This window comes from Procambarus clarkii, chromosome 65, assembly GCF_040958095.1.
Source record: "Procambarus clarkii isolate CNS0578487 chromosome 65, FALCON_Pclarkii_2.0, whole genome shotgun sequence".
In the NCBI taxonomy this organism is placed as follows: domain Eukaryota; kingdom Metazoa; phylum Arthropoda; class Malacostraca; order Decapoda; family Cambaridae; genus Procambarus; species Procambarus clarkii.
Window position 1 is genome coordinate 23,665,169 of NC_091214.1, and position 26,079 is coordinate 23,691,247.

Genomic DNA, 26,079 nt, shown 5'->3' on the forward strand with positions numbered 1-26,079 from the left:
ATCCATATAGGATATTATTTTTATATACAAGAGTTTATAGGAATAATTTTATGGAATTGTGTCTTATGCTCTTCACTTTATTCTTTTGTAAATGATATCAGTGTGGTCCGGACTATTGAAGGGATGTGTATTGGGATATCATAGATTGCTTACTTCTCAACTTGTCCTCTTACTTGTCCATCATAGATTGCTTACTTCTCAACTTGTCCTCTTACTTGTCCATCATAGATTGCTTACTTCTCAACTTGTCCTCTTAAAAATAACGTCGCTTTTGGCCGTTTGCTCGTATGGCCGAATTTGGACGTAATTTGAAAATGAAAAAAAAAATAGAAATAAATTTGGGATTTTTTTCAACAACAGTAAGTTAAGGGTCCTATGATAGGTTAGGTGGGCAGGAAATTCTCATAAAGTTTTAAAACGGTATGAAAAACGTTAATTTAAAGTGTCCTCTCCTAACCTGTCCGAGTGGGCCGGACGACTCAAACAGAAAACGGAACAGAACGTCACTTTTGTGAGTATTTCATTTCAAATTACGTCCAAATTTGGCCATAGCGCCGCCCATACGAGCCAAAAGTGACGTTATTTTTAAGAGGACGGGTATTATGGCTTCTGAGTAGCCATAATATTCGTTCTTGAGATAATTTTCAATGCCCATTGAGATTAGAAATCAGTATCTGAATTGTAGACTTAATAGCAAGACTGTTATAAGTATTTAAAAGCGTTCTCTATTTAACATTCCAGTTTTACCCAATCACTCTATCAATCAAGGAGAAAATCATGATTAATAATAATAAATCGTGGGATCCCGGGTTAGATTCCCAGGCGGGACAGAAAAGGTTTGGCTCGTTTTACTCCACGTAATGCATCTGTTCACCTAGTAGTTAAAAGTTAGTCAACTGTTGCGGGGTTGCAACATGGGGTCAGTAGGTCCACCTTGGGGGAACCTCGATACAAGCCGAAAGTATATATGTACACAGGCATCCTGTCCCCGACAAAACGAACTATTAGATTATCATTCATTGATATTTGTTTACCAAAAGCGTCTTAGCTACAAGGATCTGATGTAATAATTTGCCTTAACTACAGGGAAGTATGCAATTCTTCTTAGGCATACCTTTGGATTCTCTACGAATCCATCTTACTTGCATAAGAACAGCTAATTTCTTTCGTCGTATGTTGAATCCGTCTTACCTGCACAAGAACGCCGAATTCCGTGGTGATATCCTGAATGTTGTAAACAATAGAGCATGACTGTCGGTCGAACGGGTACAGCTGGAGATCAAAGTAGCACTTGAAGGTCAGAGTGTCCTCTTTCTGGAGTGTCATAGTGTTCTCCCCGCCGCTGTATACCGTATCTGGGGAAGAAGGAGGAGGTGGATGTAGAGCCAATTGTATCTGAGGAACTACTTCGAAATATGAAGGCTGACTGAGCGTTTTCGGTCATATTACATGACCACTGTCAAAGTCAAAATGCAGGAATGAACTGCAGGAGAGCAAGATATATAGGGAAGAAGAGCGTGGGAGCAGAGGCTAGAGGGAATAAAGAGGTGATATGATTACCACTTACACTTACTAACAGGAATCGACCAAATTGACAAAGAAGAATTCCTGTAACCAGCAACTACGCGAACAAGAGGACACAGATTCAAGCTAAGGAAACAAAGGTGTCGAACAAATATTAAAAAGTTTTATTTTGCAAACAGTGAGAGAGGGATGGAACAAGCTAAATGAGAAGGCGGTGGAGGCCAAAACCGTCAGTAGTTTCAAAGCGTTATATGACAAAGAGTATTGGGAAGACGGGACACCACGAACGCAGCTCTCGTCCTGTAACAACACTCAGGTAAGTACACTTAGGTAATTACCAACCTTCTCGAATGGTTGCGTCATCATCGGGCAGCGGACCGGCAGTCTTTTCCACAAACACCGCCCCTGACCGGTCGTGTACCTGCACGATGCTCAGAGTGGCGTCTCTGATGGCCATGACGGGGGTCCACACCTGAGACTGGTCCTTGATCTTGTTGGCCACAGAGTTCGTCTGGAGGTTGGTAAACTTGAGCCGAGGATCCCGCCACTTGAGTTCGAGGGAGGCGTCTATGCTGATGGTGAAGGAGACGAGGTTGAAGTCCTTGATCGAGGTCACGTTGAGGAAGAAGCCTATTGGGACTGGCTGGGACGCCAGTTTCGGGGGAGGGAGGCTTGCGGAGTACCAGGAAGGGATCTGGGCGATGCTGCAATTCATCTCGTCGCTCTGGTCGGTGCAGTCGACGCTGAGGTCACAGCGACGGGTCTTCTGAATGCAGGTGCCGTCGTCGCACGTGTACTCGTCGCCCCGGCAGGAGGTCAGCAGCAACTGCACCTGTTCAAGTACACAAGGATAAGGGAAGTAAGTAAGTAATTATCAAAAGAAGGCACCAAACCGGGAAGGCTATGTAGCACCACCAAATGTGCGGAGTAATCAGAGGGCGCTAAACATCACCATGGGTGCCAATACGAGAACAGAAACGCATAAGGCGAACGATATCAAAAGTATCCGATTCACCCAGAATTCTATCGAGGGACAATTGACCGCGAGGGATCTTTCCACGGTCGAAAAGAAAGATACACTCTCTTCCGGTCAGTAAGCAATTTCTTATCTTAATAACCTTCCGTAGGTTGATAGGCTTTAAGCCCAACACCACACCAGTGGAAACTGCAGGAGCTCATATGCGAGACATCTCCTTGTTTGTACCCATCTCAATATCACTAACCTTAGCCCCACTGTCCCATCTATTATGTTACTTGGTTATGTCTTCCATTAATTCACAACCCTATTTCCAGACATTATGTACTCAGATCTTTTCTCAATCTAAACATATCCAATTTTTCTAAAAATCATTTTGTGTTCCAATTTGTGTTTATTTATTTAACAATATTAATATTCTCTTGTTTTAGGTGAGAATATTGATAGTTAAGGTTTAATTAAGGTAAGCTTGCCTAGGCTAGATTTAGTTAGGTTAGACGAGATTTAGGTTAAGGTTTTACTAAGATTAAGTTTAGTTAAATTAGGTTTTATAACTTTTAGCTAGGTTAGGTTTACTTATGTTAGTATTATTTTAGTTGGGAATGATTAGTATAAATAGGTAAACATTTGGAAATAGCTCTTACTGGCATATGTATTTTGGTAAAAATAATTATTATTTTTACTACAAAAATAGATCAAATTTCGCACTAACATTAATACAATTTTGTAATTACTAAGAGGAGAACTGTTTGAAATGGAATAAGTCCTACAACAAGACGTTACCAGGATGTCTTCCTCCAACACTTCAACTTAATGTTGACTATTCCATCTCTCATCGCAATAGCAGCTCCGTGGTAGCACTTATCGTTTATGATATCAGTACTTCTTACTGTCATCATGGCGGCGTAATCAGTATTTACTAAACAGGGGGCCAGATTCACGAAGCAGTTACACAAGTACTAACGAACGTGTACATCTTTCCTCAATCTTTGACGGCTTTGGTTATATTCATTAAACAGTTTACAAGCATGAAAACTTGCCAATCAACTGTTGTTATTGTTATAAACAGCCTCCTGGTGCTTCGGAGCTCATTAACTGTTCAATAATTGTAAACAAAGCCACTAAAGATTGAGAAAAGATGTATAGGTTCGTAAGTGCTTGAGTAACTGCTTCGTGAATCTGGCCACAGTTTACGAGCACCGAAGGGTTGCTAGGCCGTCCTCAGTCCAACGATATTAAGGACGACTTCTTAGCGTCCGGGTTTACTGTTTAGTGAATACGGTCTAAGAGCCCATGATCGAGGTCAAGAGTAGAAATCAGTTAAGACGTAAGCAGTGTATGAGTGCTGGCCCCAGTGTGGTCTGGAGTATGGAATCAAGTCAGACTTACCTCCTTCTGCCGACACTTGTCGCCATAGATGCTCCAGGTGTGTACGCCCACAGGATACTCTTGTCTCCACTGGGAGACCATGACAGCCGTCATCTCCTTGTAGAGTCGGCTCCTCATCACCCAAGTGTTGTTCTCCTGCCTCATCACAATATGGCCAACGCCGTCAAAAACTAATTTAAAGTTCTTGTTGTCGCGAAAGGAAAATTGCCGATCAAAAGCAGAGTTGGTGCATAGTCCACGCAGCCGCATTTGAGGGAATGTGGTAAAGTTACAAAGAATACAGGCTTCTATGTCACACGAGGTGGCAGCCCACTTATAGTGTTCGTGTGTCACTGACGCTATGCACTGGTACTCGGTCGTGACCGCTTCGTATAGGCTGAGGAAGGGATGGAAGGTTAGGGGCGTTTGGTCCGCCAACTTCAGCCACCGGCTAGTCTTCAAGTCCCCATCTGCGCCGATCCAGTACAGATGTGTCCAGATATCACTGCATTGGTCCTTGTAGCTCAGGAACCTGTCGAAGAGATAAGCATTCACCTCGTCGTCCTCTGGAAGAATCAGCTCCCCTTTGAGCTTCTTGCACCAGGAGTTCGCGTCCTTGAAGAACATCTTCCCAGAGAAGAAAAGATAAAACCCGGAGATGTAGTTCCCACACAGCTCCTTCGTGGAGATGTTCCGGGTCTCGGTGGGTCCCTTCACCTTCAGTACACCATTCTCCAGATCAATCAGCGGTGGCTTCAGCCCAGGTAGGTCACTGCAGCTCAGCAACTTCTTCATCTGTTCTTGCCCCAGAGCCACGTCGTAGATCCTGTAGTCAGCTATTTCCCCATCAAGGTTTTCTTTGAGGATAAAGTCACCCTGCATGGAATACAACCTCTGGCCAACCACCAGACGGCCTCCACCCCGCACCTCAAGGCGGGGGTCCGGCCCCAGGAGCGAGGTGGGAAGCTCCAGGTGTAATTCGTAGTCCTGCAGATAGCAACAATAGCACTGATTATAAACATAATAATTTAATTGATTCATTTTGTTGGGGACAGTCAGCCAGGTTATATATACAAATCATATTAGGCTTATATCGAGCCTCCCTCCTAACCTCAGGGTCGAATTACTGACCCTCCCCAGAATGCAATCCCACAATAACCTGACTAACTCCTGGGTACCAATTTACTGCTAGGTTGACAGGTGCATTAGGTGATAGGAAACACGCCCAACCATTTCAGTCCCGCCCGGGATTCGAACCCGGAATGATCAATTGTGAGTCAAGAGCGAACCCGACTGTTCTGCCGGGACCTAAATCCCCATTGTCGAAGGTCCTCGATCCTAAGTTCTCCGAGGTGGAACTACTGACCATGCCCCCAGGATGCAACCCACAACAGTTGCATAACTCCCAGGTCAAGGTTGACGATGCATAGGCCTACAGTACATGACATTTTATCTAACAATATAAATACCAATTTTCGACCAGATGTGGAGGACATTTTTAGATGTGTTTCTAAAAACAAACAATTATGGATTAACATATATATATATATATATATATGACTATTTTTTAAAATTGCACATACAGAACTTCTGTATTGAAATCCAGCACAGCATTTAATGTTACTTATGGACACACATCGTATACATCAATTTTGAAGGGATTTCTATAAAATAATTTGATTCATTGACTTATTGGTCATTTCTTTCGCTTTACAACAACACGATCATTGATGTCCTGTAAATGTAACATTCATCTAACCGTCGAGATAGGCTCAAAACCCTCAGCTCGACTTTACAACACCGTTAGACCAGAGGGGATAAGGCTCTATAGCTCAGTTGGACAATTGTCATAACGAGAAGATGGCTACCCAGAACGGTCACCCTCAACATTCCCCACCAACCACAGGCCATTCCCCTTACTTCATCCACCGGTGGTGTCGACCCCTGAGGTAGATACTGATGATACTTGGGTCCGCAATCTGCTCCTAGGTCAAAGTCTACACTTTGCAGACTAGCAAAGTGTAAATGTTTGCAGTAGAAACCCAACTGCTTAAGAAGCAGCAGTGGATACTGCTGCTCCTCCGCTATACACTTCCCTATACTAGACAGTATAGGGAAGTATATAATAATAGGCTTTGATGGTACCAGGGAAAAGGGCACTTTAATGGCCAGTGTCCCTACGATCGAAACATCAAAGCGCAATGTAATAAGGCCTCCAGAGATAAAGGGGCAGCGCCATCTTTGAGGTGACAGTGACTGGAGGGAGGTTGATCGCATTGCGTGGATACCTTGTCAGGTGACCTTAATTAAGAGGGACATATTTAGTACCATCAGGCAGGAATGCATCAAGCAAATGACAAAAACAGCTGATTGCACTCACTGGCCTATGTATTGACATCGTAGGGCAATGTATTCTAAACCTTTCACAGAGGCCGACAGATAACATCCGCATGGATGTACTGTGTTGGAGAATTTATCATTCCCTGTGAATGTATTATTTGAGATGGTCTTTTTTTTTGAGGAGATTCAAGTATTGTTCGTCTTCATAAATGGGAATCAGACAATGTAGGTTCCAATTAGGAACTGTGTCTTTCCCGGTAATATTCAGAAGTCAAGCACGTGCAGCAGTAACAATTAAAAGAAAGCCTAAGTACCATGCTAGTTACCCTAAATAACTGATGGAGGTCTCTTCAAGACCCGGACAAGAAAATCCCACCACGGTCATTAAAATTAATTAAATTGACAAAACGAAGAACAGGTCAACCAGGACGTACCCTTCAGGTAGTGGGCAGATTGGATAAATGATTAATACCACACCACCTTGCTATATATCTTTGACAAACGTGCTCTAATCCCAGTGATCAATTTCTCTCACACATTTCATCTCTTCACAGTGGGGGAAATAGCCTCTTAGGGGATGCCCAAAGTCTGTCCCCGTGTTAACTTTGAGATAGCAACTTTATCAGCTCTATGTTGCATACTTAACCCCAAACACATGCAGACCCTCGAGAAATAAAGCGTATCTAATATCTCAAGATAACGGACCTTAGATAAATTTATAATACATAGTAATTTAAACCATATCACCTACTGTGTGTAGCACAATTACAGCTCCGAAAGTGCCCGCAATTGTTTGCAACCGAGGATGGTGAAATAAGGCTTCTACCTCAAACTGAACACACCATTCCAACTGGTGAACCTTCTCCAGGTTATTCACAGCCAGAAACGTACTTCAACAGAAAGATGGAAATGACTGGGAGTACGTGGGGGGCCTGACGGCTGAGTGGACAGCGCTCGGGAATTCGTAGTCCTAAGGTTCCGGGTTCGATCCCCGGTGGAGGCGGAAACAAATTGGAAGTTTCTTTCACCTCGATGCCCTGTTCACCTAGCAATAAATAGGTACCTGGGAGTTAGACAGCTGCTACGGGCTGCTTTCTGGGAGTGTGTAACAAAAAGGAGGCCTGGTCGAGGACCGGGCCGCGGGGACGCTAAGCCCCGAAATCATCTCAAGATAACGATATTCAGCTACTGACAAGGAGGCATTTCCTGTAGCGCAGAGCGTGAGGTTATCTTCAGATGATTTCGGGGCTTAGCGTCCCCGCAACCCGGTCCTCGACCAGGCGTCCTTTTAGTTACAACCCCCCAGGAAGCAGCCCGTAGCAGCTGTCTAACTCCCAGGTACCTATTTACTGCTAGGTAACAGGGGCATATCAAGGTGAAAGAAACTCTGCTCATTTGTTTTCGCCTCCACCGGGGATCGAACCTAATCCTCAGGACTACGAATCCGTAACGTTACTTGTTCCAACGTCATTTTGTAATTTGCACCGATCACAGAACATTGAACATAGTTTCCAAGAGAGAACTCGCAGCCATACAATGACTCGGTGGAACCACGAGCTGTCAGCGCATTAATTTCAGATCTTGTATGAACCCGGGCAGTTGTCCTTAATTAATGCTTTAAGAGGGAATAGTCCTAGTAATAGCAACCAGCTAAGCAACTAGCAAGTTAAGTAACCAGCATACCAAGCAGCCATGCAGTTAGCCAACCAACTAGCCAGCCATCCAGCAAACCATGTAGCAAACAGCCAGCCAACCAATCAACTAGATAAACAGCCAACCACCTAGTCAGGATCTCCTTGTAAATTCTAAATAATTTTGAAATGAATCACTGGCAGGTTAGCAGTATATTATATTATATTAGCAGTATATTAATATGTCAACATTTATTTTCCTGTCCTATACCCACTACCTCGTAAGTCATGTCTGTGTCTTGTTTCCAAACAGCCTAATATATTACACATGTATGTATGTGTGTGTGTGTGTGTGTGTGTGTGTGTGTGTGTGTGTGTGTGTGTGTGTGTGTGTAACACATACACACACACACTCACTAGCTGTGTGCGTGTATGTACTAGGGTTAATCCTAGCAATACCTAGTAGTGCTAGGGTCGCCAGACCTCTCATCTCTCTGTGAGCCAAAAAAAAATAATAATCTAAGATGTATTTTTTATAAATCTTCTGATAATATAATTTTTTATCTAAACAAAATCATTAATATGTTCCACTATCTATCTGTTTTTGACTAGGGAGATAAGGAAGGCAACAACATGCAAGCAGTACTTAGGGGGTAATCACCCACCCTGGTAATCACCACACCCAGTATGACCCTCTGTCCTGCGTGACAGTGAATACTAGCATTATCCTCAATTTAATAAGACTATCAAAATCCTCAGATTAGGCAAAATTGTAATTAATTTTGTCAATAAAGATGTTAATAATAATAATAATAACCCAGTATATATTCTTCCATAACATGAGTAATACCAAAGTGCATTACGCAATCAGTCCTTTAATGAACTTTCTCTCTTTGGTTAGGTTAAGTTAAATTTTGTATTCGTGAGACGAATACTCTGTCACTTGTTCTCAAAGCCCTGTTCTGGGAAAGGGGGGAGAGGGGGTGCTCAAGGTCGTATATTTGGGGGGTGGGTGTGCTTATGGTCCTGTACTCGAGGGTGGGGGGGAGTGAGATAGACAGAGACAGAGGCAGTGTGAAAGCGACAGTGAGAGAGTATGAAAGAGACAGATGAGAGACAAGCATAATAGAGAACAACAGAGAGATGAGAGTGAGCACCCACCATATCGTCACAGACTACCCTGAGGGTTCTGGTCTCCAGGTTGAGGGAGACAGCAAGCCGTTGCCAGGAGAACATCTTCTTCTGGTACTTGAGGGCCTGGGCCACCTGTCCTCCACAACACTGGACCCGGATCTCCTTCTTCCTGGCCGGCAGCAACTCTGGGGGAGACGGCGACTACGTCTCTTTCTATAATTCTTCTCCTTTCATTCGGTGGTGCCGTGTTTTCATACAGTGGTGCCGTGTTTTCATACAATGGTGCCGTGTTTTCATACAGAGGTGCCGTGTTTTTAAACGGTGGTGCCGTGTTTTCATACAGTGGTGCCGTACCTTTGTACTCACACAGATGTGTTTCGAGGAAGGTAGGTTAGCTCTAAAGCCCCTCCCGAATATTAGCAGTATTTAGTGCCATGCTAATTCTCCACGGTTTTGTAAATGTTTACAATTCAAATTGTGTATTCCAGCTATCTTTGACTCTCCTGCTCACTGACTCTCCTACTCACTAACTCTCCCGCTCACCGACGAAGAGTTCGTCGAGGGCGCCCGGGACGGCGTAGCTGAGAAGCGGGATGTGGGAAGAAGTCCGTCGAAGTCGCACATGGAGAGTTACCGTCACCTGTTGGAGGTCACACACACAATTACTCCTTCAGAAGGTCACAGTCACGCACAGTTACTCACCAGAAGATCACAATTACAGATACTCACCAGATCACAATTACAGATACTCACCAGAAGATCACAATTACACATACTCACCAGAAGGTCTAAATTACATATACTCATCAGAAAGTCACAACAGATGTCCCTAGGACTGTCTTCCTTCTCCGTTCCCTTATCTTTTCTTACAGATATCCATCACTTGCACCATCTTCCCTCTCCCTTTACTTTAATATTTTAATAATAATGCAAATAATAATAATAATATTATTATTATTATTATTTTCCTCTTTATCTTCTCTTTACAGAGATCAGCATGAATGTACTTCTGTATTAGTATATCAGAGCATCAGTATATCCCAGAGTATTAGCATAGCTCCTTCTTCAGTATTGCATATCCACGATAACCAGATATACCCACCTGTAACCATCTTACCTGCGTCATACTGGGTAGCCCTCCCAGCTCCGTCTCCAGGCGGCTATCACTGGTGACCTTATCTGCCATCTGGAACCTCACTACTCCAACGCTCCTCTCATCTGGGGGCACGGGGTCAGTCTATAGCAAGGGTGAGGTCACTGTCTATAGCAAGGGTGTGGGTATGTGAGGTCACTGATGTTATGACCCCCACATACATCAGTATGATCATACTGTGGCTGGTGTATGATGCGTTTAAACTGAACAGTGATATCTTGGCTGATTAGCCTATCACAAATATTATTATATTTACCTAATCTTCTTTCAACAATAAACTAGTGTAAATTGTATATTGCCAATGTATGTCTAATATAACTATGCATATTATATTTCAATACCAAAGTTATATGTCATGTATTTGTGGATATATTGAAAGTGTAGTGAATAGCAGAAGCCTAATGCCATGATGCTTGAAAAACACTATTATGTGCTTATTTTTTTTTTTTTGAGATATATACAAGAGTTCTTACATTCTTATACAGCCACTAGTACGCGTAGCGTTTCGGGCAGGTCCCTGGAATACGATCCCCTGCCGCGAAGAATCGTTTTTTCATCCAAGTACACATTTTACTTTTGCGTTAAACAGAGGCTACAGTTAAGGAATTGTGCCCAGTAAATCCTCCCCGGCCAGGATACGAACCCATGACATAGCGCTCGCGGAACGCCAGGCGAGTGTCTTACCACTACACCACGGAGACTGTGTTAATATTAAGGAATTGCTGAATATTAAGCATTATATTAAGGAATGCTACGTATTACTGTATAGGACATGCTATGTGTATTATGATGTAGAATGTATACATTTACCTATCTGATGTATTACTAGCATGTATACAGTGAAATATCCATTTCATTATTGTTCATTGCATTATCCTCTTGTCATATTAGTATTTTATATTCTGGTACTGTGAGATGTATGCCACAGAGGCAAGGTTTTGATACTTACATTGTATATGAGACTACACTGTATACATGTATACTTAGTCTCCGTGGTGTAGTGGTAAGACACTCGCCTGGCGTTCCGCGAGCGCTATGTCATGGGTTCGTATCCTGGCCGGGGAGGATTTACTGGGCGCAATTCCTTAACTGTAGCCTCTGTTTAACGCAACAGTAAAATGTGTACTTGGATGAAAAAACGATTCTTCGCGGCAGGGGATCGTATTCCAGGGACCTGCCCGAAACGCTACTCGTACTAGTGGCTGTACAAGAATGTAACAACTCCTGTATATATCTCAAAATAACGGCTGACTAGTAACGTCTTGAAATCCTCCCTTAACCCCCACCCCCTTGCGTACCGACTCCAGCCAGTGTACACTTCCACAAACATAACATCATTTTTATTTGACAACATTCAGGGTATAAAAAACACGCAAATCTAACAAAGTGCACTTCATAGATAGCCTCTTGCACGAGGCAAATGCAGTGTTTGCAGCCCTAACGGAAACTCACACCAAGGACTAGCATGATGGTGAAATATGGATTTCAGAGTACAATATTTTCAGATATGACAGGAAACACAGGCTGCAGGTGCCTGTACATCAAAGCACACTCATCTGTACTGAGCTGCTAAACACCACAAATGATATGGTGGAAGTGCTAATAATCAAAATAGAGAGCTTAAATATAGTTTTTGTCCTTGTATACAAGTCACCGGAGACAAATCATCAACAGTTTAAAGACCAACTGATGAAAATAGAACACTGCTTGGAAAAACTCACAAATCCAGCCCCGAACATCATCCTGGTTGGGGACTTCAACCTACGGCACCTGAAATGGAAGAACCTAGCTAATATAGTTATATCAGAAAGAATACCAGGAAGTAGCCTACATGAACAGGCACATGCAAATGACCTGTTTCGGATGTGCGACAGGTTTGCTTTAAACCAGCAAATAGTAGAACCAACTAGGAAGGAGAACACGCTGAAACTCATTTTCACCAATAATTATGAATTGATCAGGAACATAATGATTACAAATACTTGTTAATCAGATCACAACTTAATTGAAGTTCTGACAAGCATGGGGAATAGACCTTCAAAGCCAGTCCAGATTCCCGGTGGAGGAACAATTGAATTAAAACTACAAGAATCATACAAAACCCAGGAGAGACAAAGAGAGCAAAAGGCCATCAGTGAAATAGAGAAATCGGAAATAATTTTTTCTCCTATGCAAAATCAAGATAAAAAAAACACATTTAGTATCGGGCCCCTGCAAAAGGGAGATGGAACTTTCACTGATGACAACAAAGATATGAGCGAGATACTGAGGAAGCAGTAAGACTGTTTTCAGCGAGCCACTAAACACACTAAAGATTGATAACCCAAATGAATTTTTCATGGATAGGATACCAACATCAAATCATATATCAGACGTCACCCTATCCCCACTGGATTTTAAAGAAGCCATAAACAGTATGCCTATGCACCAGGCCCTGATTCTTGGAACTCCATATTTATCAAGAAATGTAAAAAAACCACTATCACAGGCCCTTTGTGATAGCCTTTTCTCCACATTCTTTGGAGAAAAAGCTTAGATACTGGCGTTATCCCTGACATACTAAAAACAGCAGAGATAGCACCACTCCAAAAATGAGGAAATAAGACAGAGGGAAAAAATTACAGACCAATCGATAGCACTAACATCACACATCATAAAAATCTTTGAGTGCTAAGAAGTAAGATCACAAAATATATGGAATCACAGCATCTCCTTAATCCTGGACAACATGGTTTCAGAACAGGGCGCTTTTGCCTGTCACAGTTGCTGGACCACTATGACATGGCATTAGATGCCATGAAAGACAAACAAAACGCTGATGTAATTTATACAGATTTCGCAAAAGCCTTCGTCAAATGTGACCATGGTGTTATTGCACATGAAATGCGTTCAAAAGGAATTACCAGAAAAATAGGCAGATGGATCTACAATTTCCTGACTAACATAACCCAATGTGTAATAGTCAACAACATAAAATCCGGACCATCAACCGTAAAGAGCTCAGTTCCCAAGGGTACTGTGCTTACTCCATTACTTTTTCTCATCCACATATCGGACATAGACAGGAACACTATAGTACTGTATCATCCATTGCAGATAACACTAGGATTTTCATGAGAGTAGACAACATAGAGGACATGGCATATATCCAATCAGATGTAAATCAGGTCTTTCTATGGGGCTCCAGGAAATAATATGGTGTTTAACGAAGTTCCAGCTCATGGGCTACGGAAAAACATGAAGATATAAAAACGGAAACCACGTACAAAACTCAGTCAAATCATAACATAGAACGAAAAGGCAATGTAAAGGATTTGGGTGTACTCATGTCGGAAGACCTTACCTTTAAAGAACACAATAAAGTAGCCGACACAACTGCAAGAGAAATGATAGGTTGGAGAACAAGAACCTTTCACACTAGAGATGCTATACCGATGATGATACTTTTCAAGACACTAGTGCTCTCTAGGGTGGAGTACTGCTGCACAATGGCAGCCCCTTTCAAAGCTGGAGAAATTGCTGACCTGGAAAGCGTGCAGAGATCCTTTATTGCTAGAATCCACTCAGTAAAACATCTAAACTATTGGGACCGACTAATGAGCCTAAATCTGTATTCTCTTGAGCGCAGGTGGGAAAGATACATAAATAATAATTTACACGTGGGAAAATAGTAGAGGGGCTGGTCCCAAACCTGCACACAGAAATAACACCACATGAGAACAGAAGGCATGGCAGGATGTGCAAAATACCCCCGTTGAAGAGCAGAGGTGCAATAGGTACTCTGAGAGAGAACTCTATCAACATCAGAGGCCAGAGACTGCTCAACATGCTTCCACTACACATAAGAGGCATAACTGGCTGACCCCTCACAGTGTTCAAGAGAAAACTCGATAAGCACCTCCAAAGGATGTCTGATCAACCAGGGCTTTTGACTCATTCGTCAGGCTGCGAGCAGCCGCGGCTGGTTGACCAGTCCAGCAACAAGGAGGCCTGGTCGACGACCGGGCCTCCTTGTTCGCTAAGCCGCGAAAACACCTCAAGGTAACCGACAGCAGCTTTAGAATCACCTACAGAAAACGACAACTGCACAATATTCTCTGGAGATCATTGCCCCAGAGAGCGTCAATAGTCTTCCCCCAGTTATCACCTACATGAACGCCTTCTCAGTGCACCGAGGGACATAAAATAATCGGAAAGGCCAGCTGTCATTACCAGAATCATTAATAGTATACAAATCAATAATATATATATTGCTATTATGAGTCGATGTATATTGAAGACTCAAATCGATTTGTAATGCTAATTTACATTAACGGCACGGTTCTCAGTCATGGGTGTGCGTACCTGTAGGAGTGACACATGAGAGGTATTTAGCACTATATGAAAACATTTTAGGAAACAAAAGGTGTACGCAAATGTTTTGAGAAGCAAATGTGCACGAAAATATTTTGAGAAGCAATGGGGTACGAAAACATATTTTGAGAAACGAAGGTGAAAGCGCCGCAGAGAACGGTTAAGGCTGCAAACTGCAAATCATTATAGAAGTGTGTGCACGCCTCGTAAGACATCGACCCACGCTACAATGTCATTGTATATCGAGTGCTGGGGGGTTATGGTCAACAGAGGGTCGGAAAACCACAAACACCTGGACCAGGATCCATCATGCATTTACGCAACCACCTACAAAACCTGTATATCTTTCCTAGATTTTGGCAGCTTTGTTTACATTTCTTAAAACTGTTTATGAGTTGTTGTTGTTTTAGATTCAGCTATTCGGAACCTAAAGTGGCAAGTAGCACGGGCTATGGTGAGCCCGTAGTGTACTTACCTGGCACAGGAGCGGCAAGTAGCATGGGCCATGGTGAGCCCGTAGTGTACTTACCTGGCAAAGGAGCGGCAAGTAGCATGTGTCATGGTGAGCCCGTAGTGTACTTACCTGGCACAGGAGCGGGGCAAGTAGCATGGGCCATGGGGAGCCTGTAGTGTACTTACCTGGTACAGGAACGGCAAGTAGCATGGGCCATGGTCAGCCCGTAGTGGACTTACCTGACACAGGAGCGGCAAGTAGCACAGGGTAAAGTGAGCCCATAGTAAACTTACCGAACACAGGAATGGGGCTGTAATAGACCACTGAGCGATCTGAGAGGCCCAATAGGAAAGCTTACAGAGGCAATAAAGCGCTGCCCAACTGAAACTTTATACTTTCCCCGTCTCCCTCATAAGCACATAGGAATTTGTGATCCACGCTCACGTCATAAATTGTCAACCACACTATCGTGGAAATAAACATTTCAAGAAGAGCCTCAGCCCCACACCTGGGCATCGGCGGTTCGAGTCTCCTATTGCCTAAGTGAATGAAATGTGTTATTTGCGCCTCAAGTGTTGCCAGCACATGGGTCTTGATCATTCAGGCCTTTTGGTAATCACCAGTATAGTGGCTTTGGTGTGGGAACCGACCTGTGAGATTTATATTTATTTAATTTATATGAATTTATATTTACGTTAATTTATATACTTCGATAGCAATTTGTATAATGATAAGTGGACTGTATTTCTGCAATAATCTCATAATCTCACAAATCGATCCTCTACACATTAGGGGGGGGGGTTATTAAATTAATATATATATGCAGCCAATCAAACTACAGAAATTAACTACATACATTAAAGAGGTTCCTTATCTTATAGTACAGCAGGTTAGTCCACCAGGTATAACTAGGGTGTAGACACCAAATTATCCTCTTTGAGGTAGCTTCCATATCACCCAGTAACTGGTGCACAAAATCTTGCATCCTCGTCTTGACCTGTCAAAAGTGCGCTAGCTGTGAAGCCAGATACCTATATATGACAAGTATATCAGAGAAAACAGTACATGGAACATGAAGACCTGGCTTAATTACCTTTAGTTTGAGGCGATTTCGCGATCTAACCGGGTCACCCTATATCCTGACATTAATGGCCATAAATGTATGATAAACGGGTTTCGGATAGACACTTAACTTGAATTTGTAGACAGCGTGTTGACAATGGTACACTTTTGGTATCCATAACACTACGTCCAAGTAAAATTAACAGGAGCCGAATTTGCTCCCGTGTGAGCCTCTGGTCTCGTATAAACAATGACTGTTTAACACTCCATACTATTGACGTTACTGGCCGACATTGTCCAGAATGATAGGAGCCGAATTTGCTCCACACGTCTCGGAGGTGACACAACAATGGCTGCCCTCCTTCCCCACTGACGCCTGGCCTACTTTGTCCAGATTTCAGAAAGTGATAGAAGGGTCACATTTACTCTACTTTAATATTGATAATTAAGTTAATTTATATAAGATGTTTTTATGATGGTAAAGTCCAAAGACTAATGTATTTAAGAATAATTCCCAGCAGAATAGCTGGTGAATTATAATAGTATGTGGTGATGATATCCCGTTTTCTTTAGACGGTAATTCCACTACAAGTTACGTTTTCTATGGGTAACTTGTTGGTAATACAGCTATTATCTGTATGATATATTAAATGGTGTCGGATTTTCCGACATTTGGTGATATTATATATATATATTATATATATACATATATATATATATTATATATATACATATATATACATATATGTATATATATGTATATATATAATATATATATATATATATATATATATATATATATATATATATATATATATGTATATATATATATATATATATATATATATATATATATGTATATATATATATATATATATATATATATATATATATATATATATATATATAAATAAATAAATAATATATATGTAAATGCGAACAAGCCTGAATGGTCCCCAGGCATATATGCAACTGAACACTCCACACCCCAGAAGTGACTCGAACCCATACTGCCAGGAGCACTATGCAACTGGTGTACAGGAGGCCTTAACCACTCGACCATCAGTGACCATAAAAAAAGAGGTGATAGCCGAGAGGCTATTTGAACCACCTTCCCGACGGCACTTTGATGGTAATCTTGGGCATGATTATTTTATCAAATCACCTTCTTTTTATGGGTTCACGTGAGCAACACAAATGCGAACAATCCTGAATGGTTCCCAGGCATATATACAACTGAAAACTCCACACCCCAGAAGCGACTCGAACTCAGACTTCAGGCTTGTTCGCATTTGTGTTGCTCACGTGGCCCCACAAAAATAGAGGTGATTTGATAAAATAACAATGCCCAAGATTAACATCAAAGTGCCGTCTAGGAGGTGTTCCAAATAACCTCTCGGCTATCACCTATTTTTGTACGGGCACTGATTATTCGAGTGGTCAAGGCCTTCTGTACACCGGTTGCATAATGCTCTTGGCAGTATGGGTTCGAGTCACTTCTGAGGTGTGGAGTTTTCAGTTGCATATATGCCTGGGGATCATTCAGGCTTGTTCGCATATATATATATATATATATATATATATATATATATATATATATATATATATATATATATATATAATTATATATATATATATATATATATATATATAATTATATATATATATAATTATATATATATACATATATATATACATATATATATATATACATATATATATAATTATATATATATACATTATATATATATATATATATATATATATATATATATATATATATATATATATATATATATATATATATATATATATATATATATATATATATATATATATATATATATATATATATAGCTTCGGCCAAGTTATAGCAGAAGCTATTTGAACCACTTCAAAGAATGAGGTGATTTGATAAAATGCTATGCCCAAGATTACCATCAGAGTGCCGGCGGGGAAGTGGTTCAAATAGCTTCGGCTATCACTTCCTTATGTCCGGTCGTGATGGTCAAGCGGATTAAGGCATCCCTGTAGATACCAGTTGCGTTGCTCCTGGGAGTATGGGTTCGAGTCACTTCTGGGGTGTGAGTTTTCAGTCGCATATAGTCCTGGGGACCATTCAGGCTTGTTCACATTTGTGTTCCTCATGTGTACCCCAAAGAATGAGGTGATTTGATAAAATGCTATGCCCAAGATTACCATCAGAGTGCCGGCGGGGAAGTGGTTCAAATAGCTTCGGCTATCACTTCCTTATCTCCGGTCGTCATGGTCAAGCGGATTAAGGCGTCCCTGTAGATACTAGTTGCGTTGCTCCTGGGAGTATGGGTTCGAGTCACTTCTGGGGTGTGAGTTTTCAGTCGCATATAGTCCTGGGGACCATTCAGGCTTGTTCACATATGTATATGTATGCATATATATATATATATATATATATATATATATATATATATATATATATATATATATATATATATATATTATATATATATATATATATATATATATATATATATATAGTGTGTGTGTGTACTCACCTAGTTGTGCTTGTGGGGGTTGAGCTTTGGCTCTTTGGTCCCGCCTCTCAACTGGTGTACAGATTCTTGAGCCTACTGGGATCTATCTAATCTACATTTGAAAATGTGTATGGAGTCTGCCTCCACCACATCACTGCTTAACGCACTGAAAGGATGAGGGAGAAACACATACAAACACGATTAGAGCAGAGACATGTATAGGTACTTACTGCTGCTGCCATCCACCATCACTACCACTACCGCTACCATCGCCATTACACTCGCCACCATCGCAGCTGCCACCAAAGCAGTCACCACCCCACCTCACAGCCACACAATCTGTAATGGAACACACAATGTTGGTATCCTCTAGCTCCATAACTGACACACCTTGATGTCAACAACTTGTCTTAGAGAGAGTAGTTATTCAAAGAGCTAAATTTGAAAGCTGCTTAACTGATACGAGTGTACCACAGTGCAGTGTGCTTTGTCCACTGTTTTTGGAAAGCCTACTGTTTCGACAATCTGCTGCTCCTCATTCCTGAAGCTGTAGCCTATGCCGATAACTGCTCTCTGCATACTTTACATATTCTACACAGGAAGTGGCGACTGCTACGAAACTCATTAATTAAAACTAGTATTTTCTTCTAGCATACATGACTGCCCTACTTTTTTGCAAACATTTTGTAGGAACTAGAATTAGCTAATGTCAGTGCAGATCCCAGAATGTTTGTGTTCGCCCATACCCGGCAATTCCCAACCGCCAATGAAGAGGGCCATAAAAATAAATAATACACATTTTTAATAAAATTACTATTATTAAAATTACATAAAAAATATGAATGTTGTTCTCTGACGTAATTTTATTCTGGGTAAATGAGATTTAATCTTCTTACTCATTCTTTTATTTCAGACTTAAAAGAACTTCACACAAAATATACTTCAATTATTTATTTTAACTGACATTTCCAAGGATAAATGACTTAATGATGAACAGAAAGGAAAGACTTAGGGTCAAAGTCACTTTTGAAAAAATAACATTTATAATCGTGACTTCAGAAATTTTTTATATTGCAAAACATTGAAAGTATATGCACATACTCTGGAACACTGTAGCTTATCAACATCCTGTAATAATAAACTAAACAACCTGCACTGAGCCTACATGTATCCCCCAGCCTGTGGAGCCATAAACAAACTTACAGAAGGGTCTGACGGCTGAGGGGACAGCATTCGGGATTCGTAGTACTGAGGCTCTGGATTCGATCCCCGGTAGAGGGGATCGGGCAGTTTCAAACGGGCAGTTTCGTTCACCCTGATGCACCTGTTCACTTAGCAGTAAATAGGTACCTAGGAGTAAGACAGCTGCTACGGACTACTTCCTGGGGGATGTGTAACAAAAAGGAGGCCTTGTCGAGGACAGAGTCGTGGGGACGCTAAGCCCCGAAAATCATCTCACGATAACACAAGATAAGGCCTCATAATGGCGCAAAAGACAATGATACCAGTTATAAGCATATTAAAATCATATACAAATAATGTGATAAAGTTACCACGCGCCGAGGCTTCACATATATCTCCAACCTGTGGAGCAATGTTACATCTCTCAGCAGGCCCCACAGTGGGCAACATAGACCTCGGTAAATATATATATATATATATATATATATATATATATATATATATATATATATATATATATATATATATATATATATATATATATATATATATATATATATATAACTGTCATGAGAGCCCAAGTTTTAGCAATCATCAGCTGTCCACACAATTCTCAGCCATGGTTGTACCCTAGGCTGCAAACATCAAACATGGCGGTCTACCAAATTGTGCAAAATCTACCTTATCTCCTACCACCTCCTCTGCTATTTAACAAATTGCACCATTTCACGCTAAACACAGGATACCTATGTGTACGTTGGACGCAGACCCGCAGTCCTCCATGTGGTCTGAGAGCCTTGCCAGGTGTCCACCGACGACATCAAACTTAGTGCCCTCCACCTCCCGCTCAGACGCAAACACTGGCGGCGGTGGAGGCGTCTTCCCGCCAACTAATTTTTTTTCCCGCAAACTGTTCCAATATTACTCGGATTTATAATATTCTCTCCTGCATCCATATATTGGTTTATTAGGTCCTGCACTGTATTTAAACATTTAACACTGATCTCCAGTCATAACTTTAAGCCAGCGAATGTACATGGAAATGTTAATATTATACTCTCTGGCACTTAGTTGTTCCTAAATTGTTGCAGGAACCTCGCACATTGTCAAGAGAGCCTACACGCATGCGCTCTCTAGCAACCGCTTTGGCGGCACTTTCAAATGTGTCCATCGGCATTTGACCTTACGTTTCCATCCAACTAACACGAATCTTGTTAATTCGTGAATACGCTAAGGCAAGTATTTGCCATTTAAGAAAAAATGTCTTTATATACCCCCTCCCTTACACCAGTTGGGCAGGATGCGACTAAAGAAGCTAACAGCGAGTCCTAAGACCGTCTCTATCACCAGTTACTATTGAAGGATTTACCTCAATACATTCAACCGGCCACTAAGGCGCCTCTATACATCCATCAATCCGCAAATTTGCACACTATACACGCTGACAGGATAAATTTGCGGCCGAAAAACAGAGGCGATAATTTTGACTAGAAAGTGCCATACTTACACACAAATACACTTGGTGTTTCACAGGGCACAGTTCATCAACACATTAAAGCTTATACCTGCTGGTGAGGCTGTGACGGAAAGTGGATGATCCCTCCTTGAGGGTTGGCGCGCGAGTGTGGGAGTGAGGGAGTGATGGAGGGTGGAAGGGAGGGAGGGTGGGAAGGACGGAAGAAGCGTAGGGAAAGGGGTAGGAAGCATATTGCACATGGAGCTTTTCTCTTTCTTTTCAAAGTAACATCTCTCTGTGATTAAGGATGAGAATTTCTGCCAACATTTCATAGGCTAACATTGTGTTCGTACCTTGGATCATATTAAGGCCTAGACTCACACAAACACTCTCTATCTCTCTCTTTTAAACTAAGACTAGGGTTCATAAGGGTTGTCAAATGACGTACCTAGTGAAACTGCAAGCAAGAACTGTAATCCTACCTCAGCTCAGTTGAAACTTACTCCTAGTTGCCCATTTATTTTAGAAGCCTATTATATGCATCAGTTGGAATGACCTTTATTCATTAACAACATTAGGTAACAATCATATATATATATATATATATATATATATATATATATATATATATATATATATATATATATATATATATATATATATATATATATAAGGAACAGGATGAGCCTGTAGCCAACTGTGTGCCAGTCTTCATGTGAACAGTTGACTTGATCTTCCGTTTATCAAATTGTTGAGCGAACGAGTTTCAGATGCGAATCAGCCTAGGAGTGAATGAACGCTGATGGAGTGATGTTCTTGAGAAAGGGACTTCCAGCATGAGACTGTTGAAGGTTGACAGCCTAGTGCTACGGGTGGCAACTATTGGTAGTCCATGGAGTTGGGCCAGGTGCTGAACTTTGAGGATGTTGACCTTGTACATAACAGTAAGACCAACAACGTCACGACGGTGTTGCAGGCTCTGATGTTTAGACCGTTCCCACCAGACTTGGTCAAGACTAGAGATGAGCCTTCTTGCCCGTCTGTCCACTTTGCCCATCAGTCTGGTGAATAATGAGACTTTCTCTCTCTCTCTCTCTCTCTCTCTCTCTCTCTCTCTCTCTCTCTCTCTCTCTCTCTCTCTCTCTCTCTCTCTCTCTCTCTCTCTCTCTCTCTCTCTCTAAATCTAGAAATTCAATAATATGTATCTCGTTCTAGATCCTCTGTATCTCGTTCTAGATCCTCACTGTACATATCCCTAATTAATAACATACACAATAAGGAGAGTGATCATTGCTAAACAAAATAATTTAGTAAATACAAATATATAAACGGACTCATTCAATAGAACATAACAAATAAACGAGGTAAACAAATATAAATATCTGATCCGGCGAAGGCAAGACTGGAACTAATCAATACCTGGGAAATATTTATTCAAACTCAGATATATTTTGGACCGATTGGAGCCTAATATATAATTAAACGATGCAATTTTCGCAACAAACTTTTGTATATACTTTAGCTGCCTTTGATAATAAGTCGCTGTGGTTCTTGGACATTTACAGAGATGGAAGTGGGAGATAAATGGATGCAAGTGGAATGGAAATTATACAAAAAGAGTGGAGCTTGCAACCCAGAAAGCCAACAGCCAGGCAAATAGACATTGAGCCAGCCAGCCAGACATTATAAGGCCTAGGAAAAATACAACAAATGCTATGATAAATGTCTATAGGTGATAAAAAAAAAGCCACAGTAGCATAAAACACTTCCATCCGCCACTATGTGAAAGTCAGAGTAGTTAAGTTGCAACGGTGTGTGTGTGTGTGTGTGTGTGTGTGTGTGTGTGTGTGTGTGTGTGTGTGTGCACGCGCGTGCGTGTACCAGCCACAACACGTCAAACCGATCATCAATCCTCGACCACTTGAACAATTACCACTCAGTTGTGACAGATTACCCAGCCAGGAGGAAAACAAAATTTGAATGGCCCCTTGGAATTTTGTTGGTAAGAGTGTGATTTTGAGCGATGTTTCGATCCTTCTCTCCTCCCTTACCCCCCCCCCCCCCCCTTTGACCCTGACCCTCCCCTCCTTGTCTAACTAACTACCGAGCCCGTCCTCTCGAGCATTCACAGCGTCACTAAACTGAAACTGAAACAAAAGTAACCTAACCTAACCTAACCGAGAACCCAGGAACAGAAAACGGGACATCACGTCAAGGTTGCGACCAATTATATTTACAGCATCAAATGATCATGATCAATTGTACTCAAAACTGAATGTGCTGTTATGTGTCAATAGCCGATATCAGTCAACATGCCTCAGGCGCTTGCTTGGAGGTCAATGAATTCTGGCTCATTGCACATATTTGGAGTTTTAAATTACGGCTTTTTATACCGAAAATATGCAAATTAGTTCAAACGGCCATTGGTGAGATTTTGCTTAAACCGACCTACAGTTCTCAAAATATCTTACCCATTATGTGCCTCTGTAACTCTTTCCACTACCGCCCACAAGATGGGTATGGGTTGCATAATAAATGAACTAAACTAAACTCTTACATATCGGAAAAATTTATTTATTTATCTATTTATATACAAGAAGGTACATATTGAGTTTATGAGAGTACACAGACTTGAAGTTGACATGCTTATAAAGCCTCTAGCAGGCATAGCGGTTAGGGCAAATCCTTAATCTAACATATATAATTTTAAGAAGGTAATTTCTAGCAAAATTAAAAAAATGTTTACACGTACATTGCAAAAAAGTATAAAAATACACTATAAGAAAGTACAAAAAGAACATTGTATGAGAAGTCTACTTTCAAGTGTGGTCTAGAGCAGACACTTGCGAGATACTGTACCGACGCTCAGTGCGCTCAACTCACACCAAAGTATCACCTGTGTACTTCTGTATATTCGACCAAATATATATATATAGTATCTTAGTGTCTGTGTTTATTGTCACCATACTTTACGTAACAATAGAACCGTTACATTGGTAATTACCAATGTAATGTAATTGGTAATGTAATTACCAATGTAACGGTTCTATTGTTACGTAAAGTATGGTGACAATAAACACAGACACTAAGATACTATATATATATATTTGGTCGAATATACAGAAGTACACAGGTGATACTTTGGTGTGAGTTGAGCGCACTGAGCGTCGGTACAGTATCTCGCAAGTGTCTGCTCTAGACCACACTTGAAAGTAGACTAAGAAAGTAATTTTAAGAAGGTAATTTCTAGCAAAATTAAAAAAATGTTTACACGTACATTGCAAAAAAGTATAAAAATACACTATAAGAAAGTACAAAAAGAACATTGTATGAGAAATTTGACAAAAAAAGAAGGGCCTCCGAATGCATGATAGAACTGATGAGTTAACCAAAGAATCTGCCTTTAAAGGAGCAGTTGAGTGTAATCTTGGATTGTCAATGAGTAATCTGAGAGCAGCAGTACACCGAGAACTTCAACAAGATCTTGTAGATCTGATGCAAAGTGAAATCGACACCAGTAATTCCATCTATCATGCAAGAAGAGTCACACATCTATGGTTCATCCAATAAAATCAGCAGACATAATAAAATCAAAGGGGGATTAACTAAATATCACTAAATCAATATTCACTTTATTTAACAAAAGACACGTTTATTAAATATATTGGCATGAAAATATATCCTACTCTAAATACATCTCTATGAGGCAATAAAACGGAGTGCAACCATAATGTACCAAAACTCAGACACACATTACCTTATTCCTGTAATTACCGGCCACAAATGTTGAATGGCTGCCCTCTGGTCCTTTTGGACCTGTCCCAAGTCACCCCCAAAACGCACAGACTAAAAAAATCCTTTGACTAACCCAGGGAGGCCTATGGTTTTCCCCATGAGCTTGGCTCCGAGCTAAGAGCGCCAATCAATTCAAATCAACACTGGATGCCCTGGTCCCTTGGCCATCTTGGCCAATGGGTGTCCGGCACTACCCTGGGGGACTCTGCCTCTCAGACTTAGTCCAATCACTTGAGCCCCCAGGCCTAATATCCACGCACCCACTACCCAATTAATTGCATGGTTATATATCATTCCTCTATAACAATAATTGTTGTGTTTATTGGTATGTGAATATTCCCCATCCCCCCAGAATGGGGGATGGGGAATTAGCCTCGGCTACCATCCTATTTTGTCCGGTCGTGTTGGTCAAGTGGTTAAGGGATCCTGTACATCAGATGCATTGCTTCTGCCAGTATGGGTTCGAGTCACTTCTGAGGTGTGAGTTTTCAGTTGCATATATGTCTGGAGACCGTTCAGGCTTGTTCGCATATATATATATATATATATATATATATATATATATATATATATATATATATATATATATAATATATATATATATATATATATATATATATATATATATATATATATATATATATATATATATATATATATATATATTTGTTTTTTTTACTTAAGATTGTCTACTTTTGTTTGCCTCTCGTCACATTTCAAATAACAACATTTGTAATGTTATCTGTTGTTCCTTTTCTCAATACTCATATCCAAGCTCATATCTCGTCCTCATGTCCTTGCTCTTTGTTCTCATATCTCAGCTCATTGTTCTCATATCTCAGCTCCTTGTTCTCATATCCCAGCTCCTTGTTCTCATATCCCAGCTCCTTGTTCTCATATCCCAGCTCCTTGTCATCATATCCCAATTTCTGTCTTCATATCCCATCTCCTTCTCATATCCCAGCTCCTTGTCCTCATATCTTCCAGATGCTACACAGTCACATAGGCTCAGTACCTACTCATGATAATTCTCTTACTTTACCCAGATATGTTTGTTACAACACCAAGCCTAAGTGAATTTAGCGGAACATCAATCATAGAAACATTAAATGCATTAAACAAGACCAAGATTGACAAA

The 26,079-nt window shown here is 40.9% G+C and overlaps 1 protein-coding gene across 1 annotated transcript in view; it reads right to left on the minus strand.

Annotated features, from left to right (window-relative positions):
- LOC123771045 (uncharacterized) overlaps nucleotides 1-20,575 on the minus strand; it is a 28,958-nt gene extending 8,383 nt beyond the window's left edge. Inside the window, 7 exon segments of the mRNA XM_045763317.2 lie at nucleotides 1,192-1,355; nucleotides 1,867-2,356; nucleotides 3,890-4,855; nucleotides 9,001-9,613; nucleotides 10,091-10,191; nucleotides 18,739-18,847; nucleotides 20,437-20,575. Coding sequence (XP_045619273.2) covers nucleotides 1,192-1,355; nucleotides 1,867-2,356; nucleotides 3,890-4,855; nucleotides 9,001-9,075 — 1,695 coding nt within the window. The 5' untranslated portion in view covers nucleotides 9,076-9,613; nucleotides 10,091-10,191; nucleotides 18,739-18,847; nucleotides 20,437-20,575.
- Nucleotides 20,576-26,079: the final 5,504 nt, after the last annotated feature.